This window comes from Manacus vitellinus, unplaced genomic scaffold (assembly GCF_001715985.3).
Source record: "Manacus vitellinus isolate BGI_N305 unplaced genomic scaffold, ASM171598v3 scaffold_75_pilon, whole genome shotgun sequence".
Classification (NCBI taxonomy): Eukaryota; Metazoa; Chordata; class Aves; order Passeriformes; family Pipridae; genus Manacus; species Manacus vitellinus.
Window position 1 is genome coordinate 1723905 of NW_021940789.1, and position 18593 is coordinate 1742497.

Sequence of the window (18593 nt, forward strand, 5' to 3'; positions counted from 1 at the left end):
TTCAGTTTGTTACAAATGAGCATTTAATGACCAAGTAAGTGGCACAGTTTTGGCCAAAACAAAAACATCTTGGGAGAAAGGAAACACAGTTGTGCTGCAGCTGAGGAACAATCTCACCCTGCCCCACGCCAAGGGCAGGGGCTGGGCAGTACCAGAGCATCAAACTCAATCATTCCTCCAGAACAGCTGGAATTGGCACATGAGGAATGCTCAAAGCTCTCTGGGCTCACAGCAGCTTTACAGGGAATACTGAAAACAACTGAGGACTAAAGCAAGGGGGGCTGGGGAGGAGATCACTGAGGAGGGACAGGACAGGGTTTGGTTACGTGGCTCAGCCAGGTCTGACTGTGCAGCTCTCCCCAGACTCCCGGGCCCTGCCGAGTTCTGAGCGTGTGACACCTCAGACAGTGCAGACACTTCATTCCTTCCTTCCTCAGGGAACCAGGGAGTCCATCCCTCAGCACTGCACAGCATCACCCAGCCCCAGAGCCGGGCATGGGGATGGGGAACACCCTCCCTCAGGAACAGCCCTCGGGAATGGCGGGAGCACAGGACACACGGCTCCGACTGTACAAAAAGGCAGTGGAAGGCTCTGCTTCCAATCCATGAAAAAGCACCAGGAACTGTTGTGTCCAAGGCCAGGGACAACAGGAGCAGCTCAAGGCAGCAGTGGAAGTGGTTCAGTGGTTCACTGTTCTCACCTCCCCCTTGATGCAAGGGGTGGGAGGGTCCCAACCCAAGGAGCAGCTCCAGGAGCATGGACCCCTCGGGTCAGGGCTTTCCTGGCAGCTTTGCTTTCCACCCCCCCAACTTGATCCCAGTTACTCACATCCCTGCAGTGACACGTCAGGCAGAGCTGATCGTGTTCCAGAGTAACACTGTTCCAGGAGAAGTTTCCTGATTACAAATTCATTGTGGCAATGAATGCACTGAGAGCACCAGTGCCAAAGGTTTGTAAATACTACTGAAAAAAAAACCAAAAAAGAATAAATCATCCTTCTTTCCCCCCCAAAAAACCTCAAAAAGGCTGAATGAGCCTGCCCAGCCCAGAGCCCTCCTCTGCAGCGCAGCCTGGCTCAGGCACTGAGCCAAACCCCAAAAACTTGTGCCATCCACATAATTTCACTAGTAAGCAAAGAGTGAGGAGGAAGCAGAAAGGCTGGAGAAAGCAACTCCACTGTCAGTGTCCAAGGCACCCTGATGCCAGCATTCCCTGTGCTGGGAAGGGCGTGTGCCATGGGATTCCCCCCACATCGAACCCCATGCCCCAGTTTGCTTTGATCTCCAAGCTGGTGCAAACTGAAGGAACTGAAGAAGTCTGGAGGAGCCTGTGTGAACTCTCCTCCACAAATAACCAGGATCTACATGGAAAATAAAGGAAGGACAGAAGAGCTGAGGAAATAAGGGACAGGATCTCAGAATGAAAATTATAAACCCTTAAGTCAGGAAAGCCCAAAGCTGAGGGTGTTGAAGCTATTGCTGTAAGAACGCCTGGAAAACCGAATGGAGACTCCTCTCTGCAGCAAGGACACACCTGGAGAGGGAAAAGGAGCAGGAGTTACTGACAGGAGAGAGCCACAGGCTGGAGCTGCACAGCACTGGAGTCAGGCTGAGCCATGTCCCTGGGGATACCCCACACTGCCACTGCCCCTCTCCTACAGCTTCATCTGGGGACAGCCCCCAAGCCTCCAGAGCACATAGGATGCTGTCAGGGAGCCAAAGGTTCACAGTGTCTTCAGGATAAAAATTTACAGGGAGAATTTTTCAGCTCTTAAGTGTTATACCAGGCTGTGGAAGAGCCCAGCACGCAGTGATCCCAGCATCCAGTCCCAGTCCTGTGCCCAGGGGTGGGGAGCACTCCTGTGCCAGACAGGGGCCGACCCTGCTTTCCCTCTGCAGTTTGGACGTGCCCGTCAGACCAAGGGAAGGGGGAGGAGGGTCCCCTGGCACTCAGCAGTGGAGCCTCCTCTCACCCCACAGGCATGTCCACAGATGCTGCTCAACTCCTCCAAAACCAGCACACAGACCAGCCAGAGCAGGAGAAGGTCACATCCAAGATCATCTACTGCACAGAGAACTCCCTTGACATTTAAGTCTGCCTGTCCTGCTGGTGCAGTCTGAGTGCCAGGTTTTAGTGTCCCCTCCTTCCCTGGATTGTGTACCTCCATTTTTCACATCTGCAGCCACTACAGACCAGAGCTTGAGCCCCTGGTCTGACAGAACTGCTATCCCAGAAGATGGGCAGAACAGCTACTTCCAAGATGTTCTTTGACATCAGTGAGAGGCTGCTTCCAAAATACTGAGCTTCCTAAATCCAGGAACCCCTTGCTCAGTTCTGCCCCCATTTTCAGGAGTGTGTGCTCCAGTGGTGCTCTGGTTCTTAACCTGAATTTAATCCCAAACTCCTGCCTGTGTATTTGTACTTCATTATGTGTCAGTTTGCTAAGGGAACACCACCCCCATCTGTTCCCCAGGGGCACTGCCCACCCCTCAGCACAGCTGGAACACGGGTGTGAGCACCAGCACACCCCACGGCCTGCCAGCCTCCCACCAAACAATGTGCAAGTCAGATGCCAGGAGAAAAGACTGGGCAAGTAATTTTTTCCCCAAGGAAGAGGCTGAGATCATTAAACATTACCATGGATCAGTCGTGATTGACTGAGGGGAACTTGAGCTCTGTGATCTCCAGGTCGGGGGAGCTGCTGCCGCTGCGGTCGCTGTAGGTGTCCCTGCAGGGGCACAGGGTGGGTGAGAGAGCACAAGTGTCTGAGGACCCAGAGCTGCACCAGCAGGCAGGGGGCTTGGTGTGAGTGCTGCCAGCTCAGGGGGAACAGCAGAGCACACACAATTCCCAGTGTAGCCACCCCTTAGGAAACAGGGCTGGGTCAGCACCCGTTTTGAGGTTTGTCAATTAAGATGATTACACATGTAACAGGCATTTTGAAAGGCAAAGTTACTCTAAATGAAATTAATTAAATCACTGTCACATTCTGTAAAGATCCTGCTTTCATCTTTGATAACATTTTGGCCAGTGTCGTCAGGCTGCTCTTGGGTCCCCCATAACCTTCCCTTCTCCAGGTTGAGCAAGCCCAGCTCCTTCAGCCTCTGCTCACTGGCCAAGTTCTCCATCCTCCTGAGCTTCCTATTCCCAGAAGCTCTCTGCTAATCCCTCTCCAACTGATCCATGTTTGACTTGTGCTGGGCAATCCCAAACTGTACAGAATGCTCTTGATGGGGTCTCTTAACAAATGCCAAGTAGAGAGACACAATCACTTCTCTCCATCTCCTGGCTGTGCTCACTCTGATAGCCCAGGATGCTGTCCATGCATCCATCCCTCCTCAGGCAGCCCAGGATGCTGTCCATCTGTCCCTCCTTCACTGCCCTTGCCCACTGCTGCTTCCCATTCCCTTGCTGTTCCCCAGTCCCTGGTGAGCAGAGCTGTCCCTGCCCAGTCCTGGCCCCTGTCACTGTGAGGGATTCCTGGATGCAGGACTCTGCATTTACCCTTGCTGAGCCTCGTGAGGCTCCTGCTGCCCCCCTGCTCCAGCCCAGGCCCCTCCTCGGGGGTACAGTGTGTCCCCTGGTTCTGTGTCACATGGAGCCTCATCCCAGGGCAATGACACCCACTGGAAAAGGTGATGACAGGAAGAACGGGGAGGACAGGCCTAGAACTGCCACCAATACTTTTAGATTACATGCCAGCCACGAAACTATTTGTGACCACAACACAAGAGACTCCCAGAGCAGTGGGATGCTGCAGCACAGAGAAAACTTCAGCTCCTCTGCTGTGAGGAGCCATTTCAAACTCAAATGTGCAAAAGCAGGTAATAAAAATATCCTTCAACCCTCACTGAAGTGAGTGACCATCACACAAGAAGCTCCCCTGGAGTTCCCCTGACACACTCACCTGACTGCCCTGCTGCCAACACCAACCAGGAATCCCGTGGTGCAGCTGCACTGCAGCTCAACACATGAGGCAACACTTTCCTCTGGGCATTGCACTTGCCTGGGTTTGACACAGTCAGTGCTAATTCTCCTTGGCATTCAGTCTGTTTTTTTTGTTTAGTGCCTGTCAGCACTCAGCAGCTCCTCAGTGTTCTCTGGGAGGAGAAGGGTCCCCACCACGTGGTGGGTGTTTGTTGCTCAGTGCCCAAGTGCTGAGCAGAACTGCAGGCACTGGGGAGCAGCAGCACAAGTAACTGCACCACTAAACCTACTCAAAACATCAGCTGCTTTGCAAACTGAAACGAAGAAAGCTGAAGTCAGCAGAAGTCAGCTGCAACCACCAGGACCTGTTCTTTAAACCAGCAGCAGGAACAAGTTTTTACAGACCAACCTGTACCTGGGACTTGTATGAGGAACATGGGGAAAAGCCACGAGGTCTCCACTCATTTAAAAGACAAGGCCCTGCCTCAGTTTTCCCAAACACCCCTGACCTGCAGCATGAGGCTGCAGGTCTCCTCTCCCTGAAGCCAGAGACAGCTCTGTGGCCCCAGTCAGCCCCAGCACACCAGACAAGAGCCTTCAAAGAAAGAGTGGAAAGAAGAGGTGCTGCAACACCACCAGTTATCCCCAGTAAATCTGTGCCAAGAGGATTTTCCAGTCTCTTATGCAGGAAGCAGCACTGTCCTGTGACAGGGCTGAGCAGGGTCCTTCTTAAACCCACCTGGGTGAGAGCCTGCAGCCCTTCTGTAGGTAATGGGTGAGTCTCCCTGCAGATGCCAAGAGGAGCCCAAAGTATGGGGGCGATGGCTTGATGGGCCTGGAGAGGAACTCGGGGTGGTACTGAACACCAACGAAGAAAGGATGCTCTGGGGGGAACAAACAAAACATTCAGGTCACATCTCTCAGGCCTGTGGCTGAGCTGCAGCTGAAATGCTGATCATGCTGAAGCCCTGCTGATGGGGAAGTGTCACTTCTATCCTGCCTTCTGTCTCTAATGGACAGCACATGGGATTCTTTTTTTACTGTCATTTCATGGATGGAATCACTCTGAGAGAGTCTGGTCTGGTCCCACAAAAAAACCTGCTCAATTATCCTCCAACCACTTTCCCTTGTCCATCCCACACCCACAAACCAGCTGCTTAAGGACTCACCTTCCAGCTCAACCACTTCCATCCGCTCTCCCTCCTCATCCTGCCCTACGAACTTCAGACCTTGTTCTTCAAAGCACTTTTTCAATTCTGGATTGACCTACAAGAGCAGAGGCAAGAAAAGCCATGATCTCTTGTGTCTGGATCACACAGAAAAACTCAATACCTACCAGAGCATTTTTACCTCAAATCTGTGTCTGTGTCTCTCTTCCAAGAAATCATGATCTCCATACAGCTTCCCTGCACCAAGAGGAAGATGTTCCTTAGAGCAGTGATACCAAGTTTGAACACATCCATATGAACAGCATCCATCAGCACCTGACACTTCTGGAGGGGACTAAATTCCCCCATTTCCATTTCCCTGCTGGAACAGTCTGAACACCTGCCATTTAAGGATGCTTTAACATTCCCAGGTCTAACTTCCCCATACCCACCACACATGCACGCCATTCCCAGGAAACATTTCCAGAAGAGGGAAGAAGTGCCTTACTCATGATTGAATTCTTGGTTTGGAAGAGTGTCCTCCTCTTGCCAAGCCTCATGGTCCCACCCATTTGCCCAGGATTATGTTCTGGCATGTCTATGACCTGTGAAAAACATTCGGAGAGGGAGGTGGGAATGGGGGAGGAATAACAGTCCCAGGCAGACTGAAACATTAAAGGGAAAAAACCCCACCAACATTCAAGCAAAAAACAAGCAAACCACCCCAAGGAACATTGTCTTGACAAGGCAGACCAACAGAACTAGGTGAGTTGGTCAAGTTACTCTAGTAAAGGCTGCATAGAACATATGGAAGGTTTTTCAGGAAGCTTTCCCATAGGAAACAGCCTAGGTCAGAGTCTACCCAGATCCCACACACCAGTTCTGTGCTATTTACTGAACTACATGTTAAACACACCAGCAAATTACAGAAACAAAACCCCCAATCACTTATACTTTGATAAATAACTTCACAGGTTGGTTTTTGAGGACTTTCTCCTTTTTAGTAGTACTCTGAATTCTAGCAGAAGAATCATTATGGTGGACACTGCATGAGGCACACAGAGTCTGCAGACTAAGAAATGCAGACTCAAAAATCTGTCCACCAGTGTTCCAAGGAATTCATTATGACTATTATAGAACAGTTTGGGTTAAAAGGGACCTTAAAAGCTCATGCAGTTCCATCCCCTGCCATGGGCAGGGACACCTTCCACCAGCCCAGGTTGCTCCAAGCCCCGTCCAACCTGGCCTTGGACACTTCCAGGGATGGGGCAGCCACAGCTGCTCTGAACAAACGTGCCCAGGGATGTGCAGAGCAGTCTGACACAGTATATAAGGATATTACAAGCAAATCACCATAAACTCACCACTGGATGAGCAGTTTTGGGGTCAAATTCTGTCGAGTTCGCATCTGCAACATAACATTCAGCAATTACAAATTCCCTCACACCACAACAGGCACTTAGAGACCTGCCCCAGGTTCGGCTGCTTCCCATCCCCAACCGTGCTGAGCCCCTCACAGGCACAGAGCTCATCCCAGGCAGCAGGAATGGGACTGTCAGCACTGCCTGGTATCCATTTCAGAGGCTGCAATCTTGGGGCAACCCACCTCATGCAGTCACTGATGAACAATAAGGGTCATTCAGGAAAAACACACATTCAACAGCTTCAAATACAGAAATAAAGGCAGGGAAGGAGGGAGCAGAATGCTCCAAGAAACACCTCTTCCCCACCCTCACTCCTGGTGAGACTCAGAGTCAGGCTGAGAACTCAATTTAGCACTCTGTGAACAGAATTTTGTTAACAGGGACCCACCCAGTCCAAGCAGTGGAGCCCAGAAAGCAATTGTTCTTTCTCCTTTGAATTAGCAAAGGAGATGGGAAACATTAAAAGTTACAGGTATTTAAAATAAAAAACAATCACAGGTATTACTCAAGCAATCCAAGAAATGAGCAGAAGGCAGGAAGGGTTTTGTGCCATTACCTTGCCAGCCAAGAACACTGCGAGCAAACTCCACCACGGCCAACTGCATTCCCAAGCAGACTCCTGCAGAGGGAAGGGCAGCACATGGATCATCAGGACAAGCACCTCTGAGCCCATAGTGCAAAGCACACACACCTTCACAGAGCATCCCGAGCCAGAGGAACACCTGGAGGAGGCAGACCTTGACTGGGATTTTGGGGTCTGTGCCCTGACCAGCTCCCCTGCCCTCCCTTTCCCCACGCCCTACTCACACCTCAGTTCCAGTCTCTCACCACAGCCATTTCACTGAAATGCAGTCACGAGTTTCTTGGTGCCAAGATCCCTACAGTCTCCTCTGAAACTTCCTCCAAGACTCCCACCCCCTCATTACAGAGATTCCTTGTCATCCCATCCCAGCCAACTCCAACCACTTCAGAGCTCACTGGGGATGAGGCTGCATTCCCAGTTCAGCTGAGCACAGATTCCTGTCCTACTCAGCCCCTCACAACTGCACACCAATGAAAACCAGGGGAGCTCTTGCTGTTATTCAACCTCCTTCCTTGCTTTATTTCTTCTTGAGGATGAAGCATGTTTCTCACCTAAGAAGGGTTTTTTCTGTTTTCTTGCCCAGGAAATAGCTTGAATTTTGCCTTCTGTTCCTCGAACACCAAATCCACCAGGAACCAGAACTCCACTGCATGAGGATGAAGAGAGTCCAATCACATGGGCTCACCAGTGTGCTTCCCCCAAACCCATGTACCACTTCCCTCCCATAAAACCTTGGACTTGCAAGACCTCCCTCCTGAAAAGGGCTCTGAAGTAGCCTTCATGGCAGGGCCTGGCTGCAGCACCATTTCCATATGGCTCCACATGAACAGTCACATAAAATGTCACTGAACTGTCAGCAAAATATTTTATAAATGCCAATTTTACCCTCCCAAGAGAGATCCCAAATACAACACAGGTTACCATATTGGAATGGTTCATGTTGTGGGACTCATGCTCTGCACCAAACGTGTTTGCAGACACACCACCCAGCCAGGCCTGTGCTGAGGAAGTCACTGGCTGCAGTGAGTGTCAGGCTGTCCTAACACCAAACTCTGCAGGAGGTTCTTTGTTCTCCTGATCCCACTCAAACCCTGAGGGGCAACAGGCCCCCCTTGTGCTAATTCTTGGCACTCCTCTGCATCCTACCTTCTCACACTTTAAAGTAGTTTATACCTCATTTACACCTTCCATTCCCACTTTGGCTTTTACAGCCTTTATCAGGACCTTTCCTTTCTCCTTATTTCCTCTCACCCTCTTTCCCCCTGATCATGCAAGTGAGTCTGGGCACATCCCCCCTGCTGCCTTTCACCACCTCCCTCACTTATTTAACAATTCTCCATTTAACATCTTATCCTCAGTGTCCCGGAGAGGTGTGTGGGGCCACGTCAGTGCTGGTGCAGTGCCTAAGGAAAGAGTCTCCAGGGAGGCCCTTGATCCCAAAGCTGTCAACAACAGCAGGTTTCTCAGCCATGCTCCCAGGAAATGGCCAGGGAAGGAGAGCCTTACTCAGCCCCACACAGCTTCTGCCAGGCCTCGTGGTACCGCACGGGCTCCTCCTGCAGCGTGTCGGGCTCCAGGTCAGCAGAGTCAATGTACTGGGAAGAAATCCAAAAACAGAATGATGAGATACTGCCACAGGAGTGTACAGCATCTCCTGAATTCTCATTAAATTAAGATAGCATCATTCCTCCTGGAGAGCTCTGCATTTGTCTCCTAATGGATACTTGTGTTTTTTCTGGGCTGATTTCCCACCTGTCAGCCAACAAAACTGCTTTCCCCACCATCCTACCACCAATGCACAAAGAGAAACCAGGATTCTTTCCTCCCCTCTCTGCAGCTCTGCTGTGACAAGAATCCCAGACTCTAATGTTAAATGTGAGGTGTGAATGGAGCACAGTGAGGTGGGAACATGGGGCCATGCAGACACAAACCACCACACAGCAAGAAAAAACTGGATCACTCTCTCAAATATGCATCCTCTTCAAGCAGCACTGCAGAAGAAATAGGATGTGGTAAAACACAGGCCTCTGTAATTAAAGGGTGCTATGGAAATGGAAAAAATGCCTGCAATTTTTCCAGTGTCTCATCTCCAGTATTCCAGTACCTCAACTTCTGGATGTTCTGGCAGGTTGTTAACCCTTTAAAACAACCATTTTGTTGTCTTGTTTTTTGGGGTTTTTTTGGGAAGGGGAGGTTGCAGTGCTGCTAGTCAGTTCTTTAACTAACTACTGCTAATCAGTTCTTTAACATAAGATCTCCACATACAAGGCTTGCAGAACTCACTCCCCTCCTGAACCACTCAGATACAGCTGTGTCAGGGACTACCCACAGTTGCTCATGCAGGGTTTGCACTTCACCAGTCCTACTTGTTTTTCTTCTCACCTCTACTGACTGATTTTGGAAGCTGAAAGGTAGCCCAAACCTAGACCAGTGCTGTTATAAAGCAACCACCTATTTCAATGACTCACTGGCAACATAAGACTGATGAACACTAAAAAAAGTATATTTAAATGAAAGTAAAATTTCTGGCAACAGACACATGTTTCACCTCTTTAGAGCATTCAGCTACAACCAAGACCCCTAAAAGCACCTATGCAGTCAAAACAGCATGAAAACCTTAATAAAGCCTGAGGCAGGAGCATATAAAAGCTGTGAGTACCACAAGGTTAATGGCAAAAACCCTAAAAAGCCTCACTTGCAACAAATGTCAGAAATTAAAGCAGACAGTGCCTTCCTTCAATCCTGAGCACTGAGGAGCTTCCATCCATTACAGACACCTCGTACAGCTCACAGCACGAGGGGCTGGTTTGCTCTGAAGCCATTTTAGGCCTGACAACAGCTGTTTAGATGCTGTAACCCAGGGACAATTTGGAACTTCTCCCTTCCTGTCTCTGAGTTTGTGAGTATCTGAATTAGGATGTGCAGCGCTGCAGGTGGAAGGAAGATGGGTGAGGGGGGGAATTTTGTCTACACACAGAGAGCCAGCCCCACCTTAATGTCAAGTTTGTGGTTGATGGCCAGTGCAGAGTGCTCCAGGGCCTTGATGACAGACGCATAGGAGTCGGAGAACTTGGTGTATTTGCCCACGAGTGCAATGGAACACGTCTCAAGCAGACGGTCATACCTACAGCAAACCAGAACACGAGGGTTATTCCATCAGAAACAGGATGAGATTCACTTACATTCTGTTCAGCTTTTCAAGGAACAAAGAGTTGGGCTCTTCAAAGTCTGTCCAGCAGAGCTGACAACTCTGAAAGAGTGACCTTTTATAATAATTATGATTTAAACACATCAAAGCAAGATCAAAACCAAAGCAATGACAGAGGAAAGCAGTTGCAGAAAGCCACATATAAATTAACTCATCTCTCCTTATGCTGAAAAGCCATTTTGAGCAGATCCAAACCAAACTGTGTTTTCAGGGAGCTGTATTACATTCAAAGGCTGCAGTGATGGGGATCAAAGCACAACTCCATGTGTGTTTGTACTGCATAGGATCTTCCCACGGTGCTGCTGACTGAGTTCACTTCAGCAGCTGCAAACACAGAAAGGAATTCTGGAGTCCTGGGGCTGTGCTGCCTACACCTGCATTCCCCAGCACCTGGCAGCACTGGATTTACACAGCATTCCTGGCCACAGCCAAGAGTTGGTTTAGTGTTTATCTCAGAACTGCCAGGTACCTTCAACCCATTGGGTACCAAGGGCTTTCTCCATCAAAAGGGAATGTTACTGACAGGCTTTGCTTGTGTCAGGCACAGAAATAAAAGGAAACATCTAGATCTTGAAAACTAATCTCTTATAAGGAGACAAAGGTTTCAGAAAGGACCTGAATGTCAACTGAAAAGACTCTGTTCACTATTTCCCCCCAAACATGGAGTCTACACCTCACAAGAAAAAAATCCAGTGTCCAGGGATTCTCAGACAGAACAGGTACCAAACACTTGTCTCACCTGCCTGAAAGCACACTCAAAGGCACTTTTTATTGACATTCCTGATGTCTCCATATGCCTACAAAAGATTTCGACACTTTGTAATGTTATGAGAGTTTTTTGAATAAAAAGGGAGGGCAGAGCTGTCCAGCTTTTAATTACTTCAGACAGGGTTTGACACAGACAGGACACCACCAACACAAGATAAGGACCTCAGGAAATTTGTCTCACAGGATTTTATGGAAAAAGGCTGAGAGAGCTGGGGTGGTTCAGCCTGCAGGAGAAAAAACTCCAGGGAGACCTTATGGCAGCCTTTGAGTGAGAGGGTTTATGAAAGAGATGGGGAGAGACTTTTCAGTAGGGCTGTTGTGCTACGACAAGGGGTGATGGTTTTAACCTAAAAGAGGGCAGATTTAGGCTAGAGATGAGGATGAACGTTTTTACAACGAGAGTGGTGAAGCACTGGCACAGGCTGTCCAGAGAAGCTGAGGATTCCTCAACCCTGGAAACATTCAAGGTTTGGATGGGGCTCTGAGCAAAGAGGAAAGAACACTGTGAGCACATAAGAACACCTGAGGAACAGGAAGTAACACTCATCCCCTCACCACCAACAGCCAAGAAGAGACACCAACCTACAGCCTGAACTCCAGCCCAGCTCACCTGTCAGCCATCTCCTTCCACTTGAGGAGCATCCTCCTGGGCTGCCTCTCGATGGGAAGGTCCAGCCTGTGCCTGAAGTAGTCAACAACCCCCTGCTCCTCCAACAACAGAGGAACCCGGTAGATAGAGGAGACATCATGAACACAGATGACCTGTTCATAAAGCACAGGTGCCATTAAAACACAGGAATTCAGTGCCTGGGCAACTGTTTTTAGACAGATATTCAGAGTGTTCCTGTCTCTAGCAGAAAAACACCTAAACTTCCAGGCAATAACATGTGTTTAATAACAGAGCAGCACAGGAATAGCTTCATTAGTTTCCATATGCTTGGAAAGGCCCTCTTGCAGTAGTTCCCAGGTATTACTGCTCCCTGGAGCTCCTTGGGAAGGGCTATAACACAGTAATCCAGCAGCAGGAAAGGCACAGCTGCTTGGCAAGTTATATGAACACACAGCAAAGTTCAAAGAACACTTCAAAGAGACTCCTGGATACAGAATCCCAACTGAAACTACAGCCAAACTGCCACAAGCCCAGCTTCCTGCTTCCTTCCACTGTCCTTCCTAACCAGGGCTCCCAGTTTGATTTAAACCCAGGGAAATCTGTGATCCCAATACAGCAATACATTTTACAGGGTGTCCTTTATCCAATTTAGGATTAAACAATTAAGAGCAAAGAATTCTTAGGCCAATGAGGAAAACCTGCATCAACAGTTCTACTTCACTGAAATGGGCTTCCTTGGAAAATATGGCTCTGGACAACTGTCACCTGTCCATCAAGAATGAGGCTGTACTTTAGGGATCCAAAATACACTGGCACAACTATTTTTAAATCCTCATTTCTCCTGACTCAAATGAAAGCAGAGTTCAACACTGCACCAGTCAAACCCCCCTGGCTGCACATTTTCCTCCTCTGCAGCCAGGGCTGTTTCCTGCTCAATCCAAATGCAACTGCAGTCAGAGCAACCACTACATAGAGCTGCATTAAACCTCCCAGACAGTGACAAGGGCCAACTTATTTTGAGTTCCTGGCCAACACGAGGTAGATATTGTGCTGATGACACACCAACATTATTGCCAGCTACTTCTGAATGCAGTGCTTGAATGCGCAGGGCTCAAGTTTGGTCTTGTTGTAGAGTAAACTAATTAAAATGACTTGACAGAACCTGGGACTGGGAAGCGACACTCAAATCGTTCACAAAAAGACAAAATGTTTCAAGCTCCAGCTGGATTGGAAAGTGCTAATATTCAGCCTACAGACTTTTTGATTATTTTCCAAGGTCCACCCCAGACTGTGCTCTGAGTCTCAGTATAAGAAGGATCATGCTAACATGGAATTTCTGCACGTACGTAACATTCAAGTAAAGCAATGCTCCCAAATCCCACCTCGATTTCTCAGTGCAATCTCTTCTCATGAAATCTTGGGCAGAAGAGCAGTGTATGAAACATAGCCATGTATCCTTTAAACTTAATTTTGGGCAACCCTTTGGCCTCTAAATACTGGAAAATCTCATTCTTCTTGAATACAGAAGGAAAGTGGAAGGATAAATAAAGTCAAAACAGGTGTTCAGAAATTACCTTGGATTCCATTGAATTCTCTAAGCTTACACTACTTTATAAGAAAACCTGGGTACTGGCACAGAAAGGATTGGTTTAGCACCAGGTCCATGTGTAAGGAAGGTAGGTAAGACAAAGCAGCACATGAATTATGCAGTTACCAAAACACAGAGCTAGAACAGAAAACCACTACACTCAGATAAAACTCCCCTCAGTGTTTGACAAACAGCTGGAATATTCACTGCAAGGAAGTGCAGAAAACAATCTTTACCTGTTCTGGTTCAACATGACAGAACATGGAAATCTTTTCTTTTACTGAGGTATCCAGTGGAGTGGAGCACCTGCAAACAATCTAACAGAGCAGCAACATCAGGGCTGTGAGGCACAACACAAGTACTCAGGCATTCATACAATAAACCTGGAAAAAGAGCTGACTTTGTGCAGCCTCTGATTTGAGGAAAAACAGACCAACTCAGTCACTTTTCCTTTTTTTATCACCAGTACACAAGAGCTCTCAACTTAAGCATTATTTAGACAAGAATGTTGTTGCAACATGCCAGAAGTGCCTTTTTAAATTCCAAGCCGTGAGCAAACCTTACCAGATCTGGGGAGAGACCAAGACCTCGGAGTTCACGAACACTGTTCTGGGTGGGTTTGGTCTTCTGCTCTCCTGTCGAGCTTGGCTGGGCAGAGAAGAGCAGGATTTGGTATATCAGATGATGATGATATGCAGCAATGATTCATCAGGCTAATCAGGACTCTCCACTCTATTAATCTTGCAAAAGCTTTGCCTCAGTTCTTGGACAAATCACATGAATCTTATGCACCCCTGTGTGCTGCCTTTTTAATTTCCAAGACTGGAAGCAACCAGCAGAAACCTCAGTCCCAGTTCTGCCCAGTAAGCAGGTCTGCACTGGAGTACAGGAAGGAGAGGGACAGAGGTTTATCCACTGCTTCTGACAAATACCTAATATTTTATATTTCTGATTTTTCTCTGTAAATCACGTGGCCTGGACAGAAGCAGAAAGAGAGAGAAGAGAACAAAGATTGCCCTGTACTCCAGGAACTATCAATCTGCTCTGTCAAATGCAGTTCCAACACAAGGAATGCTCATGCTCTCCCAAATTTAGCATAACCACAGAAAATTTGTTTCAGCAATGATTCCTGCACTAGAGATTTTTTTTGTTTATCTAGGACTGCAAATCGTCTCCAAAACCAGAGCAGATAATACAGCTGAGGTTATATCAGGCATTATATGGCATAAAGGACGTTCATAAGTTTTTGGTATTAACTGGAGTTCACCTCACCTGCTTGGCACACAAAGATACTTCGTTTTTCTTTGTGATTCCTAATTAACTGATTCTTATCAAAGCACGACTTCATAATACCTTTTCTTAGGTTTATCTTTGACCCAAGAGCCCCTCAGATTGTTACAGCTCACACAGCAGCCAGATGTGAGAGTCTATGAAATTACTGTTAAAGATCAAATCACATTAAAAATATGGTCTAGGGCAAAAAAACCAAACAGATTTTCTTTCAAAATATTATATTTTCAAATTTCAGAAGTAACAAAGCATATTTCATGAGCAACAGCTAATGTAAATCTTGCAGGGGGAAGGGGAAAGCAAACAGAAACAAGAATATTACGGAACTCCAGGAAGAGCTTGGAATATAATCTTATTAATGTCTAAATGGCTATGAAGTAGCTTTACAGGCCATGCAAAGGAAATGAAAATGAAAGCTTTCAGCCCTGGAGATCAAGTTTACCTGCAAAAGCTAGGAGACAATTCCATAGAGAAAAAAACAGCAGTTAAAGATGCAAAACTGCACTTGCTGCAACTCCCAAGTCTTTATTACATATTTGCACACTTTTAAAAGTTTCTGTTCACTTCCTGCAAGACTTACTAGGTAACCACGTAATCTGCATAGAAATACAAAAGGAACAGCACCTGGAAGTACAGCACTCCAGAAACACCTATTTGAGGAAGCAAGTTTTGGACTGAGGAAGCCTCTGAGCCCCAAAACGTTTTACCTGGGGAACAAGGCTGACATGGATGTTACAGAAGTTCTCTCTCTTGGCTTTGAACTGGAACTGGCGGAAGGCCTCGATGAAGGGCATGCTCTCAATGTCCCCCACCGTGCCCCCGAGCTGGGAACACACACATAGGCAGAATTTAGGACCAAAACATCACCTGGAAGTTCTATGCTACAGCACAGGAAAATATACATAACAACACACAAACATCTCCCCAGCACCTCCCTCTGATTCCCCAAAGGAGCATCCACACAAACACAGCTTCCTCCCAAGGGGCTGCACCCATCTCTGCTCTGTGAGCAGGGACAGCACCCAGGGAACGGCTGGAGCTGTGTCAGGGCAGGCTCAGGTTGGATCTCAGGCAAAGGTTCTTCCCCCAGAGGCTGGTTGGGCACTGCCCAGGCTCCCCAGGGCAGTGGGCACAGCCCCAAGGCTGCCAGAGCTCCAGGAGGGTTTGGACAACGCTCTGAGGGCCAGGGTGGGATTGCTGGGGTGTCTGTGCAAGGCCAGGGGTTGAACTGGATAGTCTTTGTGTGTCCCCTCCAGCTCAGGACATTCTGTGATTCTATTCCATGCGAAGCACCAGAATTTGCCACCTCTGTGCACTACTTCCACAGCCTCCAACCTACTCCAACTATTATTTTACCTTCATCATTTCCCCAAAAATCAAAAAGCCACAAGAAAAACAGCTTCTGACATGGGCAGCACCTCTCCAGAGACATCAGCTTTACCTCTACTTTCTCTTCAGGGAAAAGATTTATATGTTAAAATTATTACGATTTACGAAAATTAGGTGGCACTGAGAAGCAAAATTTCTGCTAAGTTTTAGGAACTATATAGTGTGTTTATACAAAGGCAGGAACAAAGACAAGACTTGGAGCCTTCCATCCCTTGTGAGACAGAGTCTCCTAAGCACTTCAGACCTGGGTTTGTGATCCTGGCACACAAACTGGCACTCAAACTGCAGGCAGAGCCCTAAGTCACCATGACCTGGGCACTGTGACAAGCTCCCTCTCCTGCGTCAGCATATCCCAGCAGCCTCAGTCTTTGCCCTACTGCATCTCCTTTGGCAGCAGAAACATTCCATAAACACACTGGAAACTGCACATGTTTGTCACCACTAACTTGTGCCATTCCCTGTCCCAGGTCTACGTTTGAACTGGTCACTCCAAGGCTCCTTTTACTGCTGAGAGGAAAAGACAACCCTTTCCAGAGGGAGATTTACCTGCTCTCCCTCCACCCACCAAGGAAGAAGAGGGCACAGCACAACTAACTCAGACTTTGGCATATTAAGTCACAAGAGTTAAAATTCATTCTAGAGGTTAATTCATAGAATTTCCTGAGCTGGAAGGGACTCAAAAGGATCATCCAGTCCAACATCTGGCCCTGCACAGACACCCCAACAATCCCACCCTGTCCCTCAGGGCATTGTCCAAACCCTCCTGCAGCTCTGGCAGCCTTGGGGCTGTGCCCACTGCCCTGGGGAGCCTGGGCAGTGCCCAACCAGCCTCTGGGGGAAGAACCTTTCCCTGAGATCCAACAAAAACCTCCCCTGAAACAGCTTCATGTTCTTCTCTAGGGTCCTGTCACTGCTCACAGAGAGTGCTGCAATTCAAAAGATTAGTCCCAGTAAGTCAAGTTACCAAGGGAGATTTTTAACCCATTCAATAACATGCAAAGTGGAACATTTCTGTAAAGAAAATTTACTATGCAAAATACACACATGGTTCAGTTTACTCCATACAAGAAGCAAAATTATCAGTTTTTTACTAGTTACAAACCTCGATCACACAAACTTGGGGTTCAATGCCATCTTCATCCACAGGAATCCGTGCCTGCCTCATTACCCATTCCTGTATGGCATCTGTGATGTGGGGAACAACTGGAAAAGAAAGCCAGGCAAGGATTAAAGCCCCGCCATGCACACATTTCTCCCTCTTAACTCATTACAGAGCAAATTACTGACAATCACCAGCCAGGGCTTCTCACATGGCTTGAGCAGGGGTCTGTGTCTTTAAAGAACTATGCATTTTTTAAGTGATTATTCTTGGCTGTGACTTTCAAGGGCCTTGGCAGGAAATGGAATCCTGCCTCAATTTAAATGCATGTAAGTAACACTTCCTTTAAGCTAAAAGATTCAAGTACAAACTGTTCTTTGCTCTAAGCAGAGAGAGTTACTCTGTTTTTAACTGTTTGTAAAAGTCCTAGTGCAAACCAGCTGTGGAGATTGGTTAAAAAGGGAAGGGACTGATCTGATCCTCAAAGATCCTCTGGGTTCTCTAAAGACACGATAGTTACCAAAACCAATAACCATTTTATCCAGCTTACAACCAACCCCCAGGTGTATATCTGCTCACAGTTATCACTGGCTACATTACACAGCTGGACCCAAGGCCAGCACAGTCCCAACATGCAGGATTGTGCAGAGCCTCAAGTGAAGATGAAAGACATCCAGCCAGGACTGAACTACAAGATGTATTTCTAAGGAGCAGAAAACAAGCTTTGCATTACCTTGGACTGTTTTGCCGAGATAGTCTCCCTTCCTCTCCTTGTTGATGACATACTGGTAGATCTTCCCCGTGGTCAGGTTGTTGTCTTTGGTGAGTCGGATATCCAGGAAGCGCTCGTAGTTCCCAAGGTCCAGGTCCACCTCCCCTCCATCATCCAGAACAAACACCTCCCCTGCACACACACAAACGGGCACAGCACACATGTCAAACAGTCCACAGAAAAAATGGAAGAATTCAGGGCAAAGAAACACCTTCTCTGACTGCCACAGCAAGTTTAGAAGTGGCAAATAAAACTAAAAGCCTTATACAACAGAGGACTAGTGCACTGGGGACGGAGCCCCCCAACCAGGCAGCAGGAACAGAGCAGAGAGCACATCCCTGCTGTGGGCTGGGGCACAGCAGCCCCACCGGCCAGCCCAGGGCATGCTCAGCCCGGGGTGCCACAGACAGGAGCGGGCACAGAGGTTTGTGCAGAGCGCAGCGACGGATGGGGATGGATGGCTCCTTCCAGGCCAAGCCGCGGGACCACCCGGCAGAGCCCGCACCCACCCGGGGCCACGCGCCCGCGGGGCACTCACCGTGCTCATAAGGCGAGAAGGTGCCGGCGTCGATGTTGATGTAGGGGTCGATCTTGATGGAGGTGACATGCAGCCCGCAGGACTTGAGGATGGTCCCGATGCTGCTGGCGATGATCCCCTTGCCGATGCCCGAGATCACCCCGCCCGTGACCAGGATGTACTTCATCTGCCCCGCGCCTGGACCGGCACAGCCGGCACCGCCTCAGCGCGGGGCTCAACACTCCCGACAGCGACCCCCGAGCTGCGAC

At 48.3% G+C, this 18593-nt stretch overlaps 1 protein-coding gene across 1 annotated transcript; it reads right to left on the reverse strand.

Annotated features, from left to right (window-relative positions):
- CTPS1 (CTP synthase 1) lies at positions 1-18576 on the reverse strand. The gene is made up of 18 exons (XM_029964602.1): positions 18346-18576; positions 17769-17939; positions 17039-17139; positions 15255-15371; positions 13822-13905; positions 13494-13574; positions 11670-11821; positions 10075-10207; positions 8590-8678; positions 7635-7729; positions 7057-7119; positions 6441-6484; positions 5585-5681; positions 5279-5334; positions 5098-5194; positions 4668-4812; positions 2639-2729; positions 1-1534 (listed from the first exon to the last, which is right to left on the reverse strand). The coding sequence occupies exons 1-17, from the start codon at positions 18509-18511 to the stop codon at positions 2645-2647; spliced, it is 1776 nt and encodes a 591-aa protein (XP_029820462.1). The 5' UTR covers positions 18512-18576; the 3' UTR covers positions 1-1534; positions 2639-2644.
- Positions 18577-18593: the final 17 nt, after the last annotated feature.